At 43.3% G+C, this 26901-nt stretch overlaps 3 protein-coding genes across 3 annotated transcripts; 2 read left to right on the top strand and 1 right to left on the bottom strand.

The window, feature by feature from the left end:
* The first annotated feature begins 3855 nt into the window (after positions 1 to 3855).
* On the top strand, positions 3856 to 8821 carry LOC100838070 (BTB/POZ domain-containing protein POB1). Its single transcript, XM_003563768.4, has 6 exons — positions 3856 to 4325; positions 6248 to 6376; positions 6906 to 7024; positions 7118 to 7181; positions 7471 to 7750; positions 7834 to 8821. Exons 1-6 carry the CDS (start codon positions 4040 to 4042, stop codon positions 8642 to 8644), a joined length of 1689 nt encoding a protein of 562 aa, XP_003563816.1. The 5' UTR covers positions 3856 to 4039; the 3' UTR covers positions 8645 to 8821.
* Positions 8822 to 11601: 2780 nt separating this feature from the next.
* LOC100838570 (ubiquitin-conjugating enzyme E2 5B) lies at positions 11602 to 15072 on the top strand. Its single transcript, XM_003563770.4, has 4 exons — positions 11602 to 11876; positions 13157 to 13284; positions 14440 to 14544; positions 14723 to 15072. The coding sequence occupies exons 1-4, from the start codon at positions 11807 to 11809 to the stop codon at positions 14864 to 14866; spliced, it is 447 nt and encodes a 148-aa protein (XP_003563818.1). The 5' UTR covers positions 11602 to 11806; the 3' UTR covers positions 14867 to 15072.
* Positions 15073 to 23585: 8513 nt separating this feature from the next.
* LOC100838879 (plastid division protein PDV1) lies at positions 23586 to 25638 on the bottom strand. Its single transcript, XM_003563771.4, has 2 exons — positions 25281 to 25638; positions 23586 to 24282 (listed from the first exon to the last, which is right to left on the bottom strand). The coding sequence occupies exons 1-2, from the start codon at positions 25552 to 25554 to the stop codon at positions 23792 to 23794; spliced, it is 765 nt and encodes a 254-aa protein (XP_003563819.1). The 5' UTR covers positions 25555 to 25638; the 3' UTR covers positions 23586 to 23791.
* Positions 25639 to 26901: the final 1263 nt, after the last annotated feature.

Raw genomic sequence — 26901 nt, forward strand, 5'->3', positions numbered from 1 at the left:
AAGACCGGAGAAGTTGTGACTATTATCAGATCGCCTAGCTCTTGAGCTAGTTCATGTGCAGCAGAATTTTATTTTTTTTGAAAAGGTCCCTGCATTAAGTATTAAAGAAATTCAGTACAGATTCCCACATGGGACAAAATACAAGCTCGTCCCAGAAGACACGTACTCGCCAACCACGCAGGGAGGGAGCGCGTGTGAGGGCACGTGTCCGAGAACTGACTACACCTTTGACTACGCATCCTCGACCGCTGAGCATGCTCACCAGCTTGCATCGTCTTTCCGAACACGCCGGCCGTTGCCGGTGATGAAGAAAAAGGCCGACGCCGACCAATGCTGCTGCCTCCAACAACATCCACCTAGGATCTGGAGGAAGAACACATCCGACACCATTGCTTATGAAGATCCACTTGCATCGGATGAATACATGCCCCTGGTCTGGGCAGTGGCCACCGCAGGAGGGCCGGGGCGTCGCCGAAGAACTCACCGGTAAGTTGCCAGGTCCAAGAACCACAACGTGGGCCTCCAAAGTGGAAGGTTAAGATGGATCTAGACAGCCTAGCGACAAGGATTTCAGCCAAGACCGCTCTCACAGACACAGTAGATGGAGAGAAGAAACATTGCCTGCACAATGAAGAAAACCAATGCCAGAAGAAAGAGATGAGCGTATGCATCGACCTCGAAACGGCCTGCTCGAGTCTCCAAGCGACCAAGAAAGGAGCACACAGTTGCCAGCCATGAATATGACGAAGCTTTGCCGGTAACTTGAAAGGGGAAAACTTGCAGGGAAGATTATTGCAAAAGGAAAAAGAGGGAAAAGCAGATCTGAAAACACCAAAACCCATCTCTCCTTCCCCTGGATCAATCCCACCACCATGGTGACATTCCAAAGAAGAACAGAAGAAATGAGCAGTAGCCAGATCTGAACGGAGCTTATTTGGTTGGCCATCTTCCTGGAAGAGGCTAGGGGACCAGCCGTCCCCGGCAACTTTGCTCCTCCAGGAGATGTTTCCGCCGGAGCTCCAATCCGCCTGTCGCCGGTCCGCTAACGGCATAGCGCCACCACACACCTACCACTACCTGGATTTACAGAGGGAAAAGCGAGCCGGAGCTCCTCTCCCCTCCCCTCCGGCCGGCGTCGCCGGTGGAGAAGAAGGGGGGAGGAGGCGGCAGGAGGGGTTGGATGGGCAGAGGCAACGAGAGCAGAGGAGAGAGCAGGGGAAAGGGAAAATGAGAGCTCTACCGCTCCACTTCGGAGGAACAGCTCTCTGGAGTCTGGACCGAGCCGCCTTTCTCCGTCCTTATGTGCAGCAGAATTGCAATGCCTATACTTGCGAGTAATCCACAGTAGACACATGATGTGGATGAGAATTGGATGAGATTTTAAATGTAATAATTACTTTTGCTATGTTTGAAGGTCACTAGTCTAAACATTGTTTTTAGTGGATTGCTGATACCTCTTTGCTATACTTACTGCTTGTTATTAGGTCCAAGAAATATGATTTGAGATCTGAACTTTATGTGATTTTGCATTATGTTTTGTTTGGATCACATCAGCTTGTTGCATTACATGTCGCAGTTCCAAACCAGTGACCTTATGGGGATAGAACGGGATATCCGTGGATTCTTATATGTTCATCGTTCTTAATGTGTTGCTGCGATTTGTTTTGTGATTATCTTCGATCCACTTTTGAGTGTAGTATAATCTTTTTTCCCTAGAGACCTAGGTTTATCGAATTAGGAGTGCTTAATTAGTGAGGTGACGTCTTGGAATACTTGTTGTCACGTAAAGTATCTATTTTCCGAACCAACACAAAATATTGCAAGGCTTTCACCTACAACATAGCACACATGTAATGGATTTTAGGATAATCAACAGATATTGGTAGATACTAAATATAGTTGACAAAAGCATAACTGGAAAATGCGTCCTTGTAACACGACAACCAGGGACGGAGCCAGCAATTCAACATGAGGGGGGCGATTTGGGCTTAGGGGGGCGAAATTAGAGAGCTAACCTAACCTATTTTTAAGGGATTCCTAATGAGCTAATTAGTGCATACTATTAAACAAAAAAAAATTATAGGGGGGGCCAAAACTCCCCGGCGCCCCCGTTGTCTCTATCACTGACGATAACCGAATTGTCGCAGAATCGTGGATCGTGGTGTCCAACCTTGGTTCCGTAGCGGATGCAGACGTGCGCGGCGGGAGGAGAGAGAGAGAGAGAGGGGGGGTTGTAGGCGACCTGCCAGACTAAGGAAAGATGACCCTGGGTCCGGATCTTGGTGTGGCAGCGGTAGTTCTTCCAAGAGATGTAGGCGCAATGGAAAAAGGGAGAGAGGTAGGGCGGTGGTCTGCCGGACTCGGGGAAAACGATTCAGTTCCAGACTTTCTGGGGAGGGCGGAGACGGACCTTGCAGGCGATGCTGCGCACGCGCACAAAGGAGAGAGAGAGAGAGAGAGAGAGAGAGAGAGAGAGAGAGTACGGCTTTGGAATTTGATTGGGATCGGAACTGGCGATGCAGACTGGGAAGGTTCTCAGGGACTCGCTCGACGGAGTCCAAGGAGGAGGTGGCCGTGGAATCGGGAAAGGAAGAGAAAAGTGAGACGGAGAGAAAGAGGAGGAGGCGATGCACATGTAGGATGGAGAGGAGCCGCCCCACGTGCTAGGCCCCACTGCGAGCATATATATGATGTTGTATAACTAGTACGCACATTTTGAAATACAGATCATCACTGATCTCAAAGCCCACACATTATGCCTAACATGTATTTTGTCTTCATTGTACTCCATCTGATCCATAATAAGAACTAAATCAACGACACTTATTATTACTCCTTCCGTCCACTTTTAGGGGGCGTGTTATTTGTATGGTGTTGTCCAGATTTTGCAGGCATATAACCTTTTTTTAGCTTTACTGTGCCCAGAATGTCCATGTTTTTTTCTCTCCGTTCTGCCATCTTACGCGTGCATGCAGACTAAATTAATCGGTCCCTTGGCTTCCCGAGAGAGCCCGTTTGCTTCCCAGCCAGCGTTCACACTTCCCACCATGCACACTGCCAATCACTTGCTTCTTTTCTATTCGCATACAGTACTGAAAGCTAGGGGTAATTTCGTCCAAAATATAGCTGTTTTAGATTGCCTTGGCACCCGTGTAAAATCTAAGACGCCTCCTAAAGGAGGACGGAGGGAGTATTATTATAGATCGGAGAAAGTACTCAGGGCATTTTCAACAATACATTACTAAGGCTGATACTTAGATGAGAGAAAATAACAAAATTCAAAGATAGTAACAACCTCTCCAACAAGTGGTTTCTTCACATTGTTACTAAGATTCAAAAGATATCTATTGTTTATTATGGTTGGTCCCACCAAAACAACTAATTCTCCAATAATGATTTAGTTGTTACTTAGACATTGGTTTCCGTGTAGTACCAGTTTTCTAGGAAGAAACCATCTCTTTTTCTTTGCTATTTCTTTTTCATCCACGTCACTAAAAAGCTGTCATGTCATGTTTTGAGTCGATGCCCTTATTAATTGAATGTTGCGAGGGACATCGAGCGATCCCAGTTTTACAACATCATCCTCGTTAACTCCACCGTGGGAAACCTCGTGACTCCAAGACCTACGCTTCAAACCGCGGCTTTTAACCTCAGTAACTGCAACCAACTACCGGTTCAACTTCAACTCAAGTTGCATCGCAATTCGCATGCCAAGCAAGGCATAAAATCCTGTCGCCGACCAAACACCATGCTCCACCGACATGTGGGCCCGATAAGAACCAAAGTGGCCCGCGGTCCATTTATCTGTACCTCTCGTAGTTAAGCGGTCCCTGTTCCTAATTGCTGCACTTGTTGTTTCACCTTTACCCCCCGCGGATTTTCTCGCCAATCACAAACCACGCCTCCGCCTCTTTCTTCCTCGTCTCCCCACTCTTCGCCCCGCGACTCGCAGCCTCCCACGCCGCTTCTCTTCTGCGGCCTTGTAGAACCTTCCTTTGGGTTAGGGTTCCGGCTCTGACGGCGGTGAAGATGTCTACTCATGCGGGGGCCGTGGCGCGGGAGCAGCGTAGGTGAGGCGTCGTCGCGCGTGCTGGATTGGAGGAAGAGAGCACGGATGGATCCGGACTTCTCGAGGGCCAGCGGAGGCCCGAGCTACGAATTCGCCTTCAACTCGGTCAACTTCTCCGACCGGGTCCTGCGGATCGAGATCGTCGCCGGGGACGACACAGCGGGGGCCAAAGGTGCCACCGGCGAGGGATGCTCGTCCATCGCCGACTGGGCACGGCACCGCAAGCGCCGCAGGGAGGAGCTACGGCGAGAGAAAGGTGGCCGCCGTTTCCCTCGTTCTTCGTTCGGTGCGGGGCGATTTGGGCGTGGGTGATTTGAAATTTGAATTCGTATTTGATTTGACAGCAGGTGGGTGGGGAGTTGGGAAAGGAATGCGCTTGCTTTTCCTGCTGGTTTCTTTTGACGGTCTGTTGGGGGGTGGGGATTTAGGTATCGAAGCCTAAGGTTTGGTATAAGGTTGGGAGAAAGATGGTGAAACACCTTTTTTTTTTGTCTCTTTCTCTTTTTGTTCAAAATCGAAGTTACGATTTCCCCATTGTTTTCTGCTTTGCTTTGGGACCTGCAGTTGTCTTCACACGGGAATTTAGCTAGTATATGTTCTTCTGACCACATTGCCGTTGAGGAGATGGCATTGATGGGTGGAATAGTGGACGTAGTGAGGGCTATTGTAACCGCATGGCTTCAGTTTGGTTGATTCGTTCTGGACTGTATTAGAAGGGTCTTGTTTAATTCTCTTTTCTTGGCTGGATCTTATTCAATTCATAACTCCATGGAAAAATAGTAGTAGCTCAGTGAGCATTGCACCTACTATTGTATGTAGTTGACTAGCAATAAAGTTCATGAATTTACAAAGAGCATTTTACACTGTAACCAAACCAGTAACAACCTCAACAAGTGGAAAAACGTGTGCAAATTATAGACAAAAGTTGGTTTGGTTATTGACTGATAATAATAAATAAATAACAGTACGTGGCTGATGATACGGTTTGTGAAAGTAAGAACTTCAAAATTAAACTTCAGATGACCTTTTCTATTTATTTAGAAAAGATGTAGTATGCAAGCTGTTCTGTAGTAGATTTCAATGATCTGAACCAAATGCTTAGGTTTTGTCCCACTTCATTATTTCTTATTAATGACATGTGTATGTTCTATTAGCTTGATTGACTTGTGATAGAACCCTGCTATATTTCTACAAACTCATAGTAGCTGTCTTCCTTTCCCCCCGTTAGCTTGATTGACTCCTCATTCAACCCTGCTACTTCTCCGATCCATAATAAGTGTCGGGGCCTTTGTAAATCCCCAACCCTTATTATGGATCGGAGGGATTATATTATACTAATTTATAGTAATTGTCTTCCTTTCCTCTGGGCATAACATGTAGAACTTGGAATCTCTCTGCCTTGAATTTGCTGCACATTTTAAATGAATTCCACGGACATTTGGCATTAGAAGCATTCAGTTATGCTTTCTATATCCTATTCTATGCAATGGTCATATCAATGTTACTCAAGCCAATCTTATCACCTTCAATTACAATAGCACGGCCAAATGTTGTCCCAATGTCATCTAGAGCTGAGCATGTGTTTGTTGAAATGTGCTAGCAAGGGTTTCACATGTTATCTAATGCTTCTAAGTAACTTTATTTGAGCTTTGGAGACTGCAAATAGAAAAAGTAAGCATGGAGATAGTATAGAAGAGAAGGGAGAGAACAGTGATGAAGTTAGAGGTTCTGCTCTGTTTGTGCATTGTGGTGTCATACGATGATTACTTTATCTTTCGCAGTGTTGGTTCATTGTGTATATTACGCCTAATCTCTGCCAGGACATTCTATTAGTCTGTCTTGCACTAGTTTTTAGTCCATGGTTTCTTTTCCTTGCATGAACTTCACTTCGAATGTGTATTCAGACATTTTAATGCTTTTTATGGGCTTTGTGTTGTTATTTAGAACTTATGCTTTGTCACCTGGATCTTATTCTGTCATTATGGTCTGAAGCTCATGCACTATTTTGCTATGCTTTGCTAGTCGGATCATTTTCTGTAATTATGTTCTGAAGCTAGTGCACTCTTCCTATGATTTGCAAATTTTGTGCCATTATATTTCTTCTTAGATTTCCATTCCCTGTTGCTATTGGTCTTCCTTTTTGAGTGACCTTCTGCTGTAATGTGTCTGTGTTTCCAGAATCTGGAAAGCATATGTTGGACCTAACAAACGTCAAAGTCAAAGCAGAAGAACCTGATACCTATGAGGAAATCAACGAGGAGCCTGTAGCTATGATTGAAGAATCTCCACCTGATATTGGACAAGATGGTCAGGCAATTGAATATCTTTTATTAATTCAAACATCTGGAGTTAGCAATCATTGGTACTGATGATATGTGCTTTTAGAGTTGCTGCTGGCACAGTGTATCAAAGCAATTTGAGTATCTTGTTCCAGTTTTATTGAATTTTCAAAATGACTATTGAGTAATTGAGGTTTATGGGCTTGATTACTTGATTACGGGAACTCCACCTGAATCAGGATTTGTTCTTCTGGACGGATTATACTTCTATGAGATATAATTCTAACATAATTATGAGTGTATCTTTGTGCAATTAAAATCCATGTGGACAAACCAACTTAGATTGTTGAATCAGCCAAGATAAGTTTGTGCACCATGTGAGAAGTTCTCACTGAGAATTCTTCAGGTTCGATCCATTATTTTTCTCATTTGGTTGTCTACATAAAATATGTGAATATTGTGCTCCAAGTACCATAAGAGGTGATGCTGCTGACTGTTGTGCTACTTTGTTCCTTTATACTGTTTGCAGTCCACTCATCAGACCTTATTTGTATCAGGTGAGGATGGAGGAAGCAGTGACTCATCCTGGAATATGGAGTGTAATAGTGTTTTAAGAGTAAAATCTATTTATATCAGCTCTGCAATTCTAGCTGCAAAAAGTCCTTTTTTTTACAAGGTAACTCTCATTCATGAAATCAAACGAGTTAATTGTGCAGGATAGTTCTGTATTGTTATCTAGCTAACAATATCATTATATTCATCTTGTCAGCTTTTTTCAAATGGCATGAAAGAATCTGATCAGAGGCACGCAACCCTTAGAATAACTGCTTCAGGTAATGTGGGGGCTTTACTAGTTTTGTGTACTACAGCATTTTATATCCCACCTAGCTGTAGGATTTTCTTTTTTATTTAAATGATAAGTCTCAGCAATGTTATACACTTGAATTTTTATTAGCGCCCTACCGTTGTGCATTGTTCCTCTGTCATCTCCTGGAATTAAGGATGATATACCGTACTCAAAAGATTTTCAAACCTATAATAACAAACGCAGGGTTTTTTTCTGTTTTGTTTTCCAGCTAACTGTCAACTTAAGGCTGATTGTTGTATTTGTACTTTGAACAGAGGAAAATGCCCTTATGGAGCTTTTAAGCTTTATGTACAGTGGAAAGTTGACGACAAATCAGCCAACCCTTCTGCTTGACATCTTGATGATTTCTGACAAATTTGAAGTTGTTTCTTGCATGAGACACTGCAGTCAGTTGCTAAGAAGCTTGCCTATGACCACAGAATCTGCACTTCTCTATCTTGATCTGCCTTCCAGCATTTCAATGGCTGCAGCAGTTCAGCCACTCACTGATGCTGCCAAGGAATTCCTCTCCAACAAGTACAAGGATTTAACCAAGTGGGTAGCCTGTTTTTTAATGAAGCGAACTGCTGAATTATTGAAGCAACGTGGTTAACTAAAGGAATGCTTCTTCTTTTCAGGTTTCAGGATGAAGCCATGAACATCCCCCTTGCTGGGATCGAAGCCATTCTGTGGAGTAATGACCTTCAGGTGGCATCAGAGGATGCAATTTATGACTTTGTGATCAAATGGGCTCGCGCTCAATACCCAAAATTGGAGGAAAGGCGTGAAATCTTGGGTACCCGCTTGCTGCCACTTGTTCGGTTCTGTCATATGACCTGCAGGAAGTTGCGGAAGGTCCTTGCATGCAATGATCTGGATCATGAGCAAGCAACTAAAAGTGTGACCGATGCACTTCTGTACAAAGCTGATGCACCACATAGACAGCGCACGCTTGCTGCAGATGTGTTGACCTGTAGGAAATATTGTGAACGAGCTTATAAATACCGTCCACTTAAGGTGGTGGAGTTTGATCGACCATATCCGCAGTGCATAGCGTACTTGGATCTGAAGCGTGAGGAGTGTACACGGCTTTTCCCGTCTGGGCGGATATATTCACAAGCATTTCATCTTGCTGGACAGGGATTCTTCCTCTCAGCACACTGCAACATGGATCAGCAAAGCGCTTTCCACTGCTTTGGTCTCTTCTTAGGGATGCAAGAGAAAGGCTCAACGAGTGTTACCGTGGACTATGAGTTTGCTGCAAGGACAAGGCCATCAGGCGAGTTCGTCAGCAAGTACAAAGGCTACTATACCTTCACCGGTGGAAAGGCAGTTGGTTACCGAAATCTATTTGCCATCCCATGGCCATCATTTATGGCTGATGACAGCCTCTTTTTCATCAATGGAGTACTGCACCTGAGAGCAGAGTTGACCATAAAGCAACCCTAGGTAATGCGTGGTGTGCTACTAACTTCGCATGTATGCTTGCTCATCTCCGAATTTGTGCAATGATGGGGCTTAGGGTTGAATCTTCTGTTGTTCAAAGCTTGACGATGTCTTTACTTGAGCACCAAACTGAACATTTTTTAAACGAGAAGGAAAATCCCTTTTGTTTTTACATCAAAAGAGGACTGTCTGTTGTGCATTAGATAATGGTCTGTTCTCCGGATGAAAAAATCCATGTGGAAATTATTTTCTGAACCAGGTGCGTGGCCTTTGGATCAAGGGGCATGTTTGGATGAAGCTCAACCTACCGTGTTTCATGTAATTTAGAAAGGACAACAAAGTAAATTTGTCTCACATGGAGGTAGTACAATATGTCATTTTTTAGTGTCATATCTTACATTAATGTTTTAGATAAGTAAAATTAAATACTTTCTCCGTATAACAAAGGATATCTCAACTTTGACTAAATTTGAATGCATCTATGCACTAAATCATGTCTAGATACATTCAAATTTTGACAAACTTGAAACATCTTTTGTTGGACAGAGAGAGTAAATAAAATTAAATAAATAAATTTTAAGAGAAAGTGAAATCAAATACAATGAGAAATTTGCTTTATCTTCACCTTATAATTCTTGTGAAGAGAACATTTCTTAGTTAGCAGAAGGCTCAAGCATTTTTGTTTCATTCATCTCTCTTCACATCAGCAATTATCCTATATACCTAGTTCAGCATTACCTAGACATGTAGAAATTATCCTAACATATGTTTTGTAGGTCAAACTTATGTCCGATTAATCATGTGTCACTAAACATTCGTTGTAGGTCTGAACAAACGGGAGCTTCAAAAGTATATATATTTGGGTATTTTTCGACAGGTCTTTTCATGCTCTATTCTACCAGACAATAATATTACTAACAGGATGATAGCTTCATAAATTATTAGGTGGTTATTTTAATGCACAATACATCTTCTAAAACTTACTTGCAAAACATGCTACACTTCCTGAAAACTCCTTGCGATGTCTCCTCATAATATGGATGGAGTGATAGGAACCAACATTTACCGATTCAAAGAAGCATTGTTGTTGAACTCAGAGAAAATGACCTTTGGATGGATAGAATTAATTGAAGATTGACAGGATTTGAGAGTAGAACTAGGACATCGAACTAACTTTAGGTGGCGGCACACAACAAGAAGGCGGTAGAGGCTATGCGTCTCATGGCTGCTTCGTCGGATATGGAAGAGGATGACAGAGGAAGGGATGGCGATGCTTCCCAATCTAGATTTGGGAGCGCTGATTTATTTGTAGGCACATGCTGGAGACACGGGAAACGTCAACCTATATAAAACAGAAAAAACTTCTAAGACAACACAAATATATACACTTTAGGGCTCATTTGGTTGCTCCAAATCCCTTCGGGATCCCCGCCTAATTCCTGGATGAAAAATCCATGGGCCATTCTTGGCCCAGTTCGCTCGGCTACACATTTGGAAGCCCACCCGACGAGGATATTTTGGCCCCAATCCGCCAGTTTTCCCCGGGAAATGACCCACGTCCCATGACATCGGGAAAAAAACCTCGCCTGGCGTTCTCTATCTCTGTCACGCGCGAGCTCCCACAAGCAGCAACACCAGCGGGCTCGTCTTCTCCATCCTGCAAGCAGCGACGTTGGCTTCCTCGCCTTCTACCTCCCACGAACAGCGACCCGCGGCCTCGCCTTCTCTCTCTGGGGAGCAGCGATGCCGGCGGCCTGGCCTTCTCCCTCCCGCGAACAGCAACCGCGGCCTCGCCTTTCTCTCTCCGGCGAGCAGCGACGTCGATGGCCTCGCCTTCTCCCTCCTGCGAGCAGCGACGCCGGCAGCCGCCTTCTCCCTCCTGCGAGCAGCGACGCCGGCAGCCGCCGTCTCCCTCCTGCAAGCAGAGACTGCCTTCTCCTTTCCCACGAGCAGCGACGCCGGGGCCTTGTCTTCTCCCTCCCACGAGCAGCAATGGCGGCTCCTCATCTTCCCCCGTCGCTCTCCCCCCCTACCCTTGGATTCCAAATGGTAACAGGGATTGGGGAAATCTCCCCCACCAGGGAAGGGGATCCCGTATGCTCTTGAAAATCCCCTTCGGTGGTTTGATTCCCTGGTATTTTGTACCCTTGCAACCTAATTAGCCCTTAAGGAGGAGGCCGTCCGTCTCTTCCCTTCCTCTTTGACTTGAAAAGGTACCCTAGAAGCGGGCGAAGGCGGCATCAACTATTCTCTCTTCCCATTTTACATGTCGTCTTAGGTTTTTCTTTTTTTTCCGAATAAGTGTCACATTAGGAATCACCTAATTAATATATTGGTCTCCACATAGACGGGCTTTGCATGGCTGGCGGTGTGCATGCAGGAGCTGCATGCAGCCTCGACCAGTACGTGCAGGTGGGGCCGTGAGGTGCGCCCTTGTGCGATTGGTGCGGGGACAAGCGATTAATTAGGAGAGATTGTTCCGACTCGTTTGAAAAACAACGGTAACTCAAGATCCAAATGTTCTTGGTATCTGAAATAAATTTAAAACGACACATAAAATGGGACGGATGGAGTAATGATTAACCGAGATAATCTCAAAAGCTTAATCCCTCTCTTCCTTAATGATCTAAGGATTCTTACCACTAATCAATAAAGAGGGCTTTTGCTGTAAGAAAAACCGTGATAATCTCAAACATTAGAGAGATCACGGAGTAAAACACATACAGTAAGCCGAATAGGATCATTTGTCCAAGTTGGCCCTGACAGATAGGACCGAATATGTGCCCTAGACCGGTCGTGCAAGGCCATTGGTCCGTGAAAAGACGTGGACGCGTTGTCGACCCGCTGGTGGGTGGAACCAGCGACCGCAGCCGGCCACCGTAGCAGTAGTCGGCGGGCGTCCGAGTCCAAGCCAATACCGCGTGCGCCAGCCAGAACCCAGAAGCTTCCGGAGACGGCCCACCCGTGTGCCGTGAGACCATCCTCCACTCCCAATCCAACCCAATCTCCTCCCCCGCCGCACGCCACCTCTGCTATATACACCCCCGACCCAATCTCCCTCCCCTCCATCTCGGCCCGATTCGTTTCGCATTCGATTGCAGTTGTTGTTGTTGTTTTTGTCGTTGGTGGTGGTGGTGTTGTTGTGCCGGCTGATTCGTCGTCTCCATGGCGTCCAAGCGGATCCTCAAGGAGCTCAAGGACCTGCAGAGGGATCCCCCCACCTCCTGCAGCGCGGGTAATTTACTGCCAGATCTACTACCACTTATGCTATTACTGCTTACCCTTGGGGATTCCACGGTGACAGATGCGCTTCTTACCGCCTTTATGCATCTATGTATATGTGGGTTTCCTTTTTTTGCGATGACTATATGTGGGTCTGTGGACTAGCTAGATCTGTTTACCTATTAGAGTTATCTAGCTGCGGTCCATTAAGTGGTTTTGGGAATTTTTAGATGTTATTACCATTTCCAGTTAATTCAGTGGTTTGTAAGGGTTTGGAAGGGAGGACAACTGAATCACCCTCTACTGCTGTTATTGGACAGCCGTTTCGCTCCATATGCCATGGCTCTTGAACTAATATGGCTGGCTAGCATGCTAACACACACAAAGTAGGATCCTTGCAACCTGGCGTGTTGACGCTACAGATCAGCCCTTTTTACACCACTACTTACCCGACGGATCTCTCTCTCAAAAAAAAAAAAAAAACTACTTACCTGACGGGTAACATTAAGGCAATTTACCTTAGGTATCACATGTGAGTTGAGGCTTTTTTACTCGACTCTAGCCGAGCTTCAGACCAACCCGTTTTAGCTGACAGATCATAATTTTACCCCTGTTTTCTGTTTTCGTGATCAAAGAAAATGGACGACTCATATTCGGTCTGTGATATTGTAAAAGAGCTCAACCTTAGACCTGGCGCCAAGTGTCACAAATAGTAGGCTGCCGCTATCTAAAAGAAAAATAGTCGGCTGCCCCTTACTACCTTGGGCAAATTTTGGTAGTCCGTAGTCTATGCAGGTGGGCCACATGGCTAACATACCTTGCCATGCCAAAACTGTGGAGAACTGCAATGGACAGAACACATAGCACAGATGATCAAAATTTGTTATCTAAGGTTTCCCAAAGTTTCCTCTTGCATGCTTACGCATGTGTACGCTCATTTAACAAAATGGTTTCCTTGTTTCGAACAAGTGGTGACTAGAGCAGTTATTGCATGTATGCTCAAGGTATCCATGAAGATATCTAAGGGTGTGTGTGACAATAGTCAAGCATTTCTTAACATTCTAACCTCTTTAAGTGCTTCCATGGTCCTCTATTAGCATTTATTACTAGTGATGTGTTGTTAAAATCCTTTTGTTGAAGTAACACAGGTTGTTACGGCAGTGCACATTACCATTTTCTTATTCCATTGTAAATTATCAGATCTATCCTTTGTGTGATGACACTTAACTTATTCAGATTATGGCTCCATTTCTCCAATGTATGACTAAAACATCTTTTCTTTTCACCGGACAGGTCCTGTTGCAGAAGATATGTTCCATTGGCAAGCAACAATTATGGGTCCAGCAGATAGCCCATATGCTGGTGGCGTCTTTTTGGTTACTATTCACTTCCCTCCCGACTACCCATTCAAACCACCTAAGGTATGTAATCAATGCATTTCCAGTGCATGCTATGTTATGAACATCCTTCCTAGGACTATACAGCGGTGTTTCCTTTCCAATTCTGTAACATTTTGAAGTTGTACAAACTTCAATGCACCGAATCGAGACACTTTTGTCGTCATCATCTTTGTCAAACTATCTTCATATGATAATGCACATTTATTACTGTTAGCTTGTCAGGCAGAATGTTAAGTTGTCTTGGTCAGAAGCACAGGGATGATTTTTCCTCGCAAAAAAAGACACATAGAGATAGTTCAGCTTTGATTTTTTTTTCTTACTGTCATGTCGCTGGTCTTATGTATCACAGGATAATATTGTTCATAACTCTTGTCCTTGTTTCGCACTTCAAAACTCCTTGCATGTGCATGTCATAGTTTTTTATGTTCAGTCAAATGGTTCTTATCATTGTTCAAGAAATCGGCCGATTCAGCGGGCCGATTAATCGCTGATCGGCAGACCACCGTGCAGATTAACACTTATCGCCGCAGTTAATCGCCCAAGCCGATTAATCGGTCTGGCAACCGATTAATTAGGATTAATCCGGATTAATCCGCCGGCCAGCCCCTGCTCGAAGCCTTGAAGAGCTTCAATGATGCCTTTGCTTCCTCCCAAGCTGCTGCTGCTCCCATCCATTTTCACTGATGCCTTTGCTTCTCTTGATTTGTTTTAGATGGCTGCACCTTCCCAAGGTTCTCATGCGGCAAGTAGCCCAATATATAATTATATATACTATATAGTGTAATGGTCGACCGATTAAACCGATTAATCAGTCCGATAACCGATTAATCGCTAATCCCTACCCGACCGAGCAGTTGCCGATTACCGATTTCTTGAACAATTGTTCTTATTGAGATCATTGGTTTGTTCTTGTCACCAATAACTAGAGAATAAGAATTGACACGTGTGATACATAAATACTTCTTATGGTGGAAAGGTCTGCTAGATGGGATTTATGGCTTGTGTTTTTTTGTCTGTTCCGTACCATTACAATTACAATTTGTTTGTTCGGATAAAATGTTTGTTCAGCTAGCAATAGTGTGAAATGCAGCGCCCTCTTCTTTGCAAATAATATGCTGTAGTATTTTGCCGAATTTTTCTTAAAATCCATTAAATCTGGTAATATTTATCTTGAAGGTCGCATTTAAGACGAAGGTTTTCCACCCAAATATCAACAGTAATGGGAGCATCTGTCTTGATATCTTGAAGGAACAATGGAGCCCTGCATTGACAGTTTCAAAGGTATCTTGATTCTTCTTTTCATTGTTCGTTACCTGTCTGTGGAGCTGGAGATCAGCAGTTTTTAGTTTTTACACCATAGCCAAAGCATATCAAACACCTACATAGTAACTCTGTAGCTTTTATTTCATAGCTGCATGTTTTCTAGTTGCACATTTATCTCACCAGCCGCTGTTTGCAGGTTCTCCTTTCAATCTGTTCTCTACTGACGGACCCAAACCCTGATGATCCATTGGTTCCGGAGATTGCGCACATGTACAAGAGTGATCGTGGGAAATACGAGTCCACTGCTAGGAGCTGGACCCAAAAATATGCAATGGGCTGACCTTCGGGTTGGAGGTGGAAGATGATGCAGTTGCCATCTTCACTTGTTACATCTAATGTATCTTGCCCTGCTATATAGGGACGCACTGTCCACCTGACTGAATTAAAATGTCATATTTGTCATCTGATGGCAGAAGGCCTATATGGGTGCACCCATCCATAAAATTAATCAAAAAAGGGAAACCTGGAACTTCCGGTTGTTTTGCTGTTCTCTTCGTTTTTTGGATGCTCCAAAGCTAATTGCTCTGATCCATAATAATTGTCGAGCATTTACCTCTCTTTCTAATATATTCAAAAACGTAAGGTATTTCTTCATTATAAGTCAAAATTCTTGAAGTTTGGCCGAATTTAGAAAAAAATTGCTAATATTTACAGTATTAAATAAGTATTCTGTGAAGGTATATATGTGATAGATTTTAAATTTGTTTGAACTTTAGAATTTTGACTTAAAACAAATCAAGAACATCTACTTCCTCTGATTCTAAAATTTGTCCAAATATGAATGTATCTATTCTTAAAAAGCGTCTAGATACGTGTAATATTTCGACAATAATTTAGGATCGGAGGGAGTAATATTTAGGAGGAGAGAATGTGATCCCCACTTCTAGAGTGACCTGGTTGAAAATTCAGAATGGATACTCAAGTGCAAGGTATTTGCTTACTTCCCAAAAGTTTGAGATTAATTTCCTCGGAGAAAAAAAGTCAGGGTAATCTCAGACCCAACTGCACCATTGATCTAGATCTTATGATTGTTCTCAGAAAAGATGAAGGAACTAATTCATCGCAAACGCCCAACCAGGCTACCGGCTATAAATTCCTGTACGGAACATGAACCCATTTCATGACACATAAAAGTATAGATTGCAACTGCATGCTTCGGAGAATACTTGAAAAGGAGCATCCAGATTAGCAGTGTGTTTCGGCACAAATTCTGCTGTCAACTTATTCCAGAGTGCAAACTGGCAGCACGACGTTTGACAGAACATACATCCGTAAATTCCTTACGATGTATGCCGGTGAAGGTTAACAAGTAGCCTGCTGCAAGCAGGAGCGGAAACAACGAAATTTGACGTCTCCAAAAGATAAGCGAACATATGCAAAGGAAATGTGCTACTACCTAACTGATGTGACCAAAGCACAGGAAAGAGCAATTCAAGACTCAACCCATTGAATACTTGACACATATGTTAGATTGTGACCAGAATGAAACTATGTCTTTATTCGATGATGGTGTGCCCAATATATAAGCTTACAAAGGGTCGTGTCTTTTCCGGAGGGATGCGAGCAACGGTCGCGTCCCTCCAGGAAGAGACGCGCACGTGCAAGGCGTGCAAGTCCGACAGTTTGCTCACAGGCAACTGTTCGGTGCTAATTACAAGGGATGATTAACTTAATTAATAAAATCTTAACACTCCCCCTAATCATTTCTTGTCCTTGCTCATTGTTCATCATCTTGAATAGAGTTCTCCTCTAAAAATCCTGTGGGAAAAATATGAGGAGAATGGTGTATGATATGTTGCTAAAATTCTTTCAAACCCAGTGGGAAAATAAGGAAAAAATGATGCAACATATAATGGTTATTGTCTCCATGACCATACGAGAAAAACCTTTGAAGGAAAAACTCATGGTGAAGTTTAGAGAACAATAAAAATGTCATGTATACATCCTTTAAAAACCCCGGTGGGGAAAAATAGAAGGTACGACATTTGTACTTGTGTTGATAGTACCTCATTAAAAACCTTTGATGAGAACCAAGAGAGTAAACTCATAAAGGGAAAAAGAGTGTAATATGATGTTTGAATAAGTTATATTTTCAGGAAGGTACTTCCCCTGACCCATGCAAGTCTCGAAGTCGTCTCATACCAATTCTAGAAATGTATTTCTCCAATGTTGAACTTGGTAGAGATTTCGTGAACAGATCAGCGAGATTATCGCATGATTTGACTTGCAAAATGTTTATTTCCCCACTCTGCTGAAGTTCATAAGGATAAAACAATTTGGGGGCAATATCTTAGTGATGTTGCTCTTAATATAACCTGTTTGCATTTGTGCAACACAAGCTGCATTATCTTCATAGATAGTGGTTGCTGATCCAATGGGATCAATACCACATGACTGTTGTATGTGGTTTATCATTCTGCGTAGCCACACGCATTCGCATGATGCCTCATATAGGGATATGATTTTAGAATGATTAGTGAATGTAGCCACTACGGTCTGTTTAGAAGACTTCCATGAGATAGCTGTTCCACCATGAAGGAACACGAAGCCCGTTTGTGATTTGGCATTGTGAGGGTTTGACAAGTATCCAGCATCAGCATATCCAATCATATTAGAGTCCAGAGTTCTCTGAAATTGAAAAAATAAACCAAGATATCGAAAGATATTCTTGACTCTTGTCCAATGACGTTTGGTGGGAGCAGCGCTATGTCTGGCAAGTAGATTCACTGCGAATGCGATATCAGGCCTGGTGCAGTTGGCAAGATACATAAGCGCTCCAATGGCACTGAGATAAGGAACCTCGGGTCCCAATATCTCTTCTCCATCTTCCCTTGGTCTAAATGGATTTTTCTCTACGTTTAGAGATCGAACGAACCATGAGAGTTTTAGATAGATATGATTTGTCCATATTAAATTTCTCCAATATTTTCTGGATGTAAGCGGCTTGGTGAACCAAAATACCTAAGGGAAGGTGCTCAAGTTGAAGACCCAAGCAAAATTTGGTTTTACCCAAATCTTTCATCTCAAAATCCATTTTTAGGTGATTGCGTGCTTCATTAATATCTTGTGAGTTGCCGATAATGTTGATATCATCGACATACACAGAAATGATGCAAAATCCTGTCGAGGATTTCTTAATAAAAACACATGGACAATCATCATTATTTGAGTAACCCTTTTGTAAAAGGAACTCACTAAGTCGGTTGTACCACATCCGTCCCGACTGTTTTAAGCCATATAATGACTTATTCAGTTTTACACAATACATGTTGTGTTTTGCGTTAGGATTCGGGATAGGGATTCCGTCAGGAACCTTCATGTAAATATCCGAATCAAGTGACCCGTAAAGATATGCGGTCACTACATCCATCAACTGCATGGATAGATGATTTTGGACTGCCAAAGATATAAGATATTGAAAAGTGATCCCACTCATTACTGGAGAGTATGTTTCATTGAAATCAATGCCAGATCTCTGCGTGAAACCTTGCGCTACAAGCCTTGCTTTATATCTCACCACCTCATTGTTCTCATACCGTTTCCGGACGAAAACCCATTTGAATCCCATAGGGAAAACATTGGGATGTGTAGGTATTGCGTCATTGAATACCTTCCTTTTGTTAAGCGAGGTAATTTCTGCTTGGATTGCATCCTTCCATTGAGGCCAGTCGGAGCGTTTTTCACACTCAGCCATGGTCTTTGGATCATGATCATTTTGAAGGTTGTTTGCAATCGTAGTTGAGAAATATATGTCGACAATTGTAGATTTTCGGTCATATGATTCTCCAGAATCAATGTAGTTGGTGGAAATTTCATTTACCCTTAGTGACTAATCGTTATCTCCCAATATGATTGAGTCTTGGTATTCCGATGTCCTAGTTAATGTGTGCACCACTGAACTGGGTTGTGGAGGTTGCCCTTCCACCGGGCGAATAGTGCCCGTTTGGTGTTTATCAACGTGGAGTTGACTTACATTTACTGATTCGGAGGATTTCTTCCTCGGTTTCCTTTGTTGCTTGCGAGAAGCAGGATCCTGGGTTGCAGCCGTATTTCTCCCCCTCTTATTTTGAACGGGAGGTTGAGTGGTTTTAGTTGGTACCTCCACTCTTTCAGACGCATTTTTCGCAGGATTGTACAATTTTGTAACACCTTTATAGTCAGTAAATGAATCTGGCAGGTTATTTGCAATGTGTTGCAAATTGATTATTTTCTTAACTTAGAGTTCAGTCTCTAGAGTACGTGGATCTGAGGAGGAAATGTCTTGGGCACTCCAATTGATTTCCTAGCATTCTTTCTGGTACTTGAAATCTCTCCCTAATGCCGGAAAATAGTCCTCATTAAAGATGCAATCAGCGTGACGGGTTGTGAATAGATCCCCTGTAAGGGGTTCTAGGTACTTGATAATCGACGGCGATTTGTACCCCACATAGATACCCAATTTCCGGTGTGGGCCCATGAATGTACGTTGCGGTGGTGAGATCGGCACATATGTGGCGCATCCGAATTTATGCAGATGGGAAATATTTGGAGTATTTCCACATACTAGTTGTAGAGGGAAAGTACTATGATATATAGTAGGTCGCAATTGAATTAAGTCAGCAGTGTGTAAAACTGCATGATCCCAACATGAAGTTGGTAAATTGCAATTCATAAGTAAGGGTCGTGCAATGAGCTTGATTCTTTTAATCAGAGATTCAGCCAAACCATTTTGCGTGTGAACGTATGGGACAGAGTGCTGAACTTCAATCCCTAGTGGCATACAATAATCATTGAAGGCTATTGAGGAGAATTCTGCAGCATTGTCCATTCGAATTGATTTAATTTGATGTTCGGGATAATGGGCTTGTAACTTAATAACTTGCTCATTATTTTAGCAAAAGCATGATTCCGTGTGGATAATAGACACACATTGGACCAGCGTGTAGATGCGTCAATTAGAACCATGAAGTACCTGAAAAGTCCGGTTAACGGTTGGATGGGACCACAAATGTCACCTTGAATGCGTTCAAGGAACTGAAGTGGTTCCGCTTGGATTTTGAGATGTGAAGGTCTCAAAATTAGCTTTCCGTGGCACATGAAGTGCACATAAAATCTGAAGATTGCGGGAATTTAGCATCAATTAAATCATGACCGATAGAATTGCTGGTGATTTTCCGCATCATCCCTATTCCAGGGTGACCAAGGCGATAATGCCAAGTTTGGAATGTATTGACATTCTGGAAAATTACCTTATACGCAACATGTGTTACGGGTTTGATGTATGTATAGCACAATCTAAACGTTAAGGAAGGAATTTTCTCAAATATTCATTTGCCATATCCGCTATCTTTGGTAAAGAGGAGATGCTCCTCTTTATCGTTATCATTGGTCTCAATATGGAAACCATTTTTTCGGATATCTCTATAGCTTAGTAGGGTACGGGTTGAATCTGGATATAATAGAGCATCCTCGATTACCAATTGAGTACCCACAGGAGGGTAATTATGGCACGTCCAGAGCCAACAATTACCGCATCGCGCCCGGCGATTGTTAAAATCTCTCCACTCTTTTTAGTAAGAGTCTGGAAATATTTAATCTCCCTTAGTATAGAGTTTGTGGTAGCGCTGTCCACAAGACATAATTCCTCTTCCATCAGATTGACTCCCGTAGAAATCTATGTACCAAAATGTAGAATTAAAATCTTATTGGATATATAGAATACATACAACTTTATTTATATCAGAGTGTTGATACAATATTGTAATATACAATATAAAATGATAACGACAACAACGACTATATGTTCTATTACAATACATCAATATAAGTAATGGACTTGGTATCCACAGAGTGACGAGATTATTCAAAGTCCGCAAACAGGTTGTTTGAGGAATATTCAATCATCATGTTCTCCGTGCCCAAAGGTTCCTGTGACTGCTGGAATGCCTCGTTGTTGCTTGGTTCCGGAGGAACGGCTTGCGAACGATCAGCTTCCTTGATGCTGTCGGACTGAAGATTGAAGTGTGCTTCATATCTTTGACCTTGGGGAGGTTGCTTCTGTCCCAAGGATTGTTGATACAGATTGACCAGATGTCGTGGAATGCGGCATTTTTTCGTGGTGTGCTTGTAGCATCCACATTTCTGGCAAAAATTAGTTTTTTCAAACTTAGGCTTTGCGATGCCCTTCCCGCGGTCTGAGTTCTGTGGCTTGCGCTTCTTATTGCGTTTGCGATTATCTCTGAAGTTCGTTGGTTGGCTTTGAGATGAGCCATTGAACTTGGTATTCCGAAAATTTGCATGTACTTCAGGGAGAGAAGCATCGCCAATAGGTCGATGTTGATGATTCTTCAAAAGAAGCTCATCATGTTTCTCAGCTTGAAGAAGTATATGAATTAAATCGGAATAAATTTGGTAATCCCTTGCACGATATTGTTGCTGTAGAATCCTATCAGCCGGGAGCATAGTAGACAGAGTCTTTTCTATTTTTTCCACATCTGTAGGTTCCTTTTCGCAAAAGCGCAACTTTGAACAAATTTTATGAACTTCATGATTGTACTCTCCGACAGACTTGAAGTCCTGGAGTCGGAGTTGAGTCCATTCATGATTAGCATCAGGCAAAATGACTGCCTTTTGCTGTTCATATCTTGTTTTAAGTGCTTGCCACATGGTACTTGGAGATTCCTCCATTAAGTACTCAGCCTTGAGATCTGGATGAATATGATGCCTTATGATTTATAAGACAGAATATTTTTACATTTTAGTTAGTTCGGCAACTCCCTCCTGAGGAGGTTGGAGTGCAGCAACAATCCCTCGAGATACGAGGCTGATCTTTACGTCCATCGCCCATGTAGGGTAGTTGTGACCGTTGAGCGCTAGCTCAGTGAATTCTTTTGTGGTCATCTTTGTCTGCGTGGAGTTAAACCAGAGATTCGATTAATTTACTTGTGAGTAAATTAAATATTGTAATAGTATTTGCAAGATTTGAAAATAATAATTCAAGTGAAGACTTGAATATAATAGTGTAAACCTCAAATTATTGATATAACACGTTGAAGATAGTCACCAAAAGTGGTGTAGATCTCTCAGTACTATGCAAATAATTCGCTGCTGTCAATAAGGTGTATGTTCCCACGGAACATTCAATGACATTTAGCATTTTACCTTTATTGAGAAACTATAGTACCTTGTGTTATATTCAATTTAAATATTTGGGAGCGCACATTGAAGGTAGTCATTATGTCAATTTATGTCATAATGTAGACCTCTCGGCAGCACGCGAAAATTCGCTGCTTTCAATAAGGTGTATGTTCCCACGAAACCTTCAATGCCATTTAGCATTTTACCATTATTAAAAGACTATACTACCTTGTGATCCCAAATATACTTTTGAGGTAATCACCTGTCAAATTGCAAAGGTTTTGAACTTAAGTCGTCGTACCAAACCCATGTTGTAGGTATTGCTAAAAGCAAATGCATTGAACATGGCTGTATTTACATTTTGTACATAATCTGAACGTACAGATGCTGGTACTGTAATATAAATATACACACCTGAAATAATCTAGTGTAATTTAAACAGTAATCAAGTTACTCTAGTATCTAGTAATTAGACAGTGCGCGTGAAAGAAAATAACAAAAGCTAGTGCTATGTTGATTCCACCAAAGCATGCAAGCCTTTATGGCCCATTCGGCCCAGCAGCCCATGTAGTCCACCGATGGGGATAACAGACCACCACGAAGCTTCGTCGTTGACTCAGTTCGGCAACTCCCTCCTGTCTTCGATCTATGGCCACCGAATCGGGGAATAGAGAAGGGGGCGGTTGGATCCCGCGGATTCCGGCGAGGAGTTGGCCGGAGTAGACACACGTAACGGAGCCGCATCAGCCGTAGGCGCAGACGGAGCCACGGGCGGAGCCCCCAAGGGCATGCCGAACAGAGCCACGGGCGGACCGGCTTCAATGGCGGCCAGCCATGCCCCCACGTCCCTGCTGTGCATCGGGTTGGGGGGAGGCCAACCAAGCGCCGGCGGCGTCGATGTCGTAGGCAGGCGTCGGCGTGGGGATTGGAAAATCCCAAGGGGCCGTGCGTCGAGGGCACGGTCCATAGCCGTGGACGGGGCACCAATCCGGTGCCATAGGCACACCAAGTGCCGGATCCATGGCGTCATCGACGAGCGGCAGTGCGGCTGGATCCCCTAGAAGCCATTCCAGTGGCGGATCTTCGGGTGGTGCATCCTAGGGCACTGGCGTCCTCGGTGCTTGGCGACGACCGGAGCGGCGACCACGACGGCGACAGTGACGGCGTGGGGCAGGGAAGCCAGGGGAAAACGAGACGATAATGTTCATCTCCATCTCACCTCTTGGTGTTCTTCTTTCCCCTTCTTCGGTTCTCCTCTTCGTTTCTTCTCGTTTTGCTTTCGGTAACAGCGCTGATATCGTGTTAGACTGTGACGAGAATGAAACTGTGTCTTTATTCGATGATGGTGGGCCCAATATATAGGCTTATAAAGGGTCGTGAGGGATGCGAGCAACGGTCGCGTCCGTCCAGGAAGAGACGCGCACTGCGAGGCGTGCAAGCCCGACGGTTTGCTCACATGCAACTGTTCGGTGCTAATTACCAGGGATGATTAACTTAATTAATAAAATCTTAACAACATAAACCTTATCGTACTATGTGATTGTACTGTGTCTACATTATATACAAATCATGAGCTGGAATTATCAGTTAAGCAAAGAACCTTCGGCCCATGACACTCACCGCAGAGGCAAGGTAATAAAGCATAATGATAAATGTTCCAGCTGCAAGTGTAGGAGCATTCGATCATGGAACTTCACCAAGGTTATGGGTTACCCCATAAAAGTTGTTAAGCATTGTACCTTGACTTGCCACAGCAAACCCCAACCAACAAATTCAAATATGGCATAACCCTGTTGAGCTCATAACATATAAGCAATGACAAAACAAGACTGTAGTTCTTTCCACAAAAAGAAACCCGTACTCCTTGAAACATTGATTGTGGGTTAGTTGACGAAAAGGAAACCGGTCTTGCAGATTTTTCCATTCCATCTATTATTGCTAGTCGCAAACCATTTACAACTTGTGTGGTACAACTTCATGATGAGGGCAGACTGCAGAAAAGCCCATCCAAAAGAATGCAATGACTAGTGACCTAACAAAACCAATGGAAAGTTAACAAGGCTTCCTGTACAAACCATCCGATAATTCCTCAACCTCTAGCTAATAACACTTCCAGATGCTTTTCTTTACTGTTTTTTCTTGATTCTCCAGAACGGAAATGATTATCAGTTCTCGTAAACTGAACTACTGGAGTTTGTTTACCAAAGGCAAATTGATGCAGCTGCAAGAAAGCAAGCGTACTTACTGCAAACACAGTAGCATTACCCAACGTACCACCAATCTTCTGCAATCGTAAAACGTTCTTGGCTAACGAAAAACTGCAGGATACCACACGCACCATCATGTTTGAACCGTGTACCCCGGGATCCTTCTCATCTTCCCCTGGGCTGTGCACCCCATAGACATCTTCTGGCGAGACAAATTCACTTTTTTCAAGCACATCATCCACAAAACCCAAGGCTTCCTCAATGACTCCATGTCTCTTCCCTCTATGGTCAACCAACCTCGCAGCAAGGAGAATACGGCTTTGCTGCACCCTAGCAATTGCAGCATCACGTTCTGCCCGCTGTTGTAACTGAACTTCCTGCAAGCCAATGTGACTTAAATAAGCAGCATGGTGTTTGGTGTCAGACAACTAGCTAAATTATATGATAAATAGCGGTAGATTTAGGTTTGAAATAAATGATAATATACAAGTGCTCAATTTTATCACTGTAGAAAGAAGGTAACTTATCCTGAAACCTGTACTTGCTGCCACATAAAGAAGCAATATATTCTCAACTGATTCAGCAAAGACTCAATCTTGTATGGTCAATGTATATCATATGCTTTGGAAGAAAATGAATGCAGAATGTCTGAACAATTAACAGTTCCTATTGATATCTTAAACAAGAGGACAACAAGCTACATTGGTGGCTACTATTAGCTAGAAGACGACAAGCCACATTGCTATCAACCTGTACAAATTGTGTGTCTTCATTCTGTTATTGGCTACAAAGGAGCGTGAGGTCCCTATTCAACAGATAAGACTCTCCAGGTATTTGATATCTGTTAGAACTTTCGAGTGAAGAAGTGTGCCAACAGATCACTCACATCACAAGAGGACAAAGTTGCTGGAGAGAACACATAGACTAGTAATAATGAAACATAATGGAGACAAACAGCAAGAGCAAACAAAGCCGCATCCAGCTCACAAGGATGGTGGCATAATATCGACCGTTTCGATGAGCATGGCGAACTGTAAAACAAGGAACATCTGAGGACCAAACACACTCATGGTCAATCACCACCTATATTATTTTCTTGAATGAGAAGGCCTATTTTTCCTAAATATAAAGGGCACTGCTAATTGCTCATATGAATCTGAATTTATGGATTCTGCATGGTGGAATCAGTTCACTGTTCACTGTAGTTAGCTCACAAAGAGGATTAATTGTTTAGTCGCGCAAAGATGGAAGCACAACCGTGATAACAACGTGCTCCATTGCATCATAAAATGGAGATGGTTCTCGTGCCCGATATCAATAAATAACGAATTCTTAACTTGGAGGTAGAGGATGAGGAGGAAAGGCTTGTACTATCATTAAGGAAGTGGAGGTGACCCTCGAGGTCGACGACCGCGACGCGGATGGCGTGCAGGACCCGCGCGTCCGCCATGGTCGCCGCAAGGTCGCAATTCTCTCCTCCCTGCGGCGGCCGCCCCTTGACAACCACGTGCCCGTTGGGCGCGCGGCAGTGGCAGCCCGGAAGGCGGACGCAGGCGGAGAGGGAGAGGATGGCGTGGCTGAGCTTGTCGTGGAGGTCCCAGATGCGCTCCTGCAGTGCCTCCGTCTCCGCCGCCTCCCATCTCATCTAATTCATGCGATTCGCTCGTCGCCGTTGAGAGAGAGAGAGAGTGAGAGAGAGATAGTTTGGGGGTTGAGAAGCCCGGCGCATGACCGGTGGAGCTTTTCTTCCCTTCGGCTGACAGCACTTTTTTTTTTTCTATTCCTCGCTCCAACAAAAGATGTCTCAAGTTTGTTAAAATTTGGATGTATTTAAACATGACTTAGTGTATAAATGCATTCAAATTTGGTCAAAGTTGAGATATTTTATGTTGGACGGAAGGAGCAGTATATTGCTCCTTCCATCCATAAAAAATGTTGTCCACTTGGTACAAAATTTGTATCAGTTTGGTACAAAATGGACGATTTTTTTATGGATCGAAGGGGTATTATTTTCTTGGCAAGACTAATGCGGTGATGTTGCCATCAGATAGGAAAAATCACTCTAGAATTATGCATTTTCTAACTCGAAAAATATATTGCGAAGTTTGCTCGTGCTTGTCAAGGGGCAAATATCGAAATACTAGCAAAGTTCATACATCTTTATTTTGGTAAGCCGAGAAACCTCGCTTGTGCTATCCGGTCCGCGGTAGTCGCATCGCATGATAGCAAATGATCGCATCTACTAACAAAAATGGAAAGAATGCAAACAATGTCCTCCTTTTTGATCTTTTTCCTTTCTCTTTCCTACATAGAGACCAAATTTTGATCTTACTAGTGTGTTACTATATTCTATATAACTGATTTGGGATCAATAGCATAATTTTATATGCACGTTGATCCAAGCATGTTATCCAGGATACATACTGTTTTTGCTCCTCGATCCTAGCACGAAGGAAGGAGGAGGGAACATAGGAATACAGGTTGTGACAAAGGCCATCCTCCGACATGGAGGTGAGGCGCTGAAGCTATTACACAGTAAACAAGCCAAAATCACAGTGCTTGTGAACCGTTGATCTCGGTCCCATCCAACTGTTGAGATTGCTCTTTTATTGAAAAGAGTGGAAGAGAGAAAACCCTAGCCACCAATATTCAGCGGTGGCTGCCACTGTGAGAATAAGAATGCAACACAAAAGAACGCACAACCTATAAAAAGAGATGAGGAAGAGGCAGAGGTGCACTGATTTATGTGGCTTCAAATTGTTTGTCTTCAATGTGGTAATTGTGAAAGCTCAAATGAACTTGAGTTGGCTCCAAACTTGGTGACCTTGTTCACTATTGAGCACTTTGATTTGGCTAGTTGGTTTGAGTTATGAGTCAGTGCGGCATCAAACTTGAGAGGAGTACTGTCAGTTCGGTTACAACGGTTTCATAACATAGCAGTTTTGGTAGACGGACAATTTGGATAGGTAAACGGTGTTCTGTCACGATTGAA

The sequence above is a fragment of the Brachypodium distachyon genome, chromosome 1, assembly GCF_000005505.3.
Source record: "Brachypodium distachyon strain Bd21 chromosome 1, Brachypodium_distachyon_v3.0, whole genome shotgun sequence".
Classification (NCBI taxonomy): Eukaryota; Viridiplantae; Streptophyta; class Magnoliopsida; order Poales; family Poaceae; genus Brachypodium; species Brachypodium distachyon.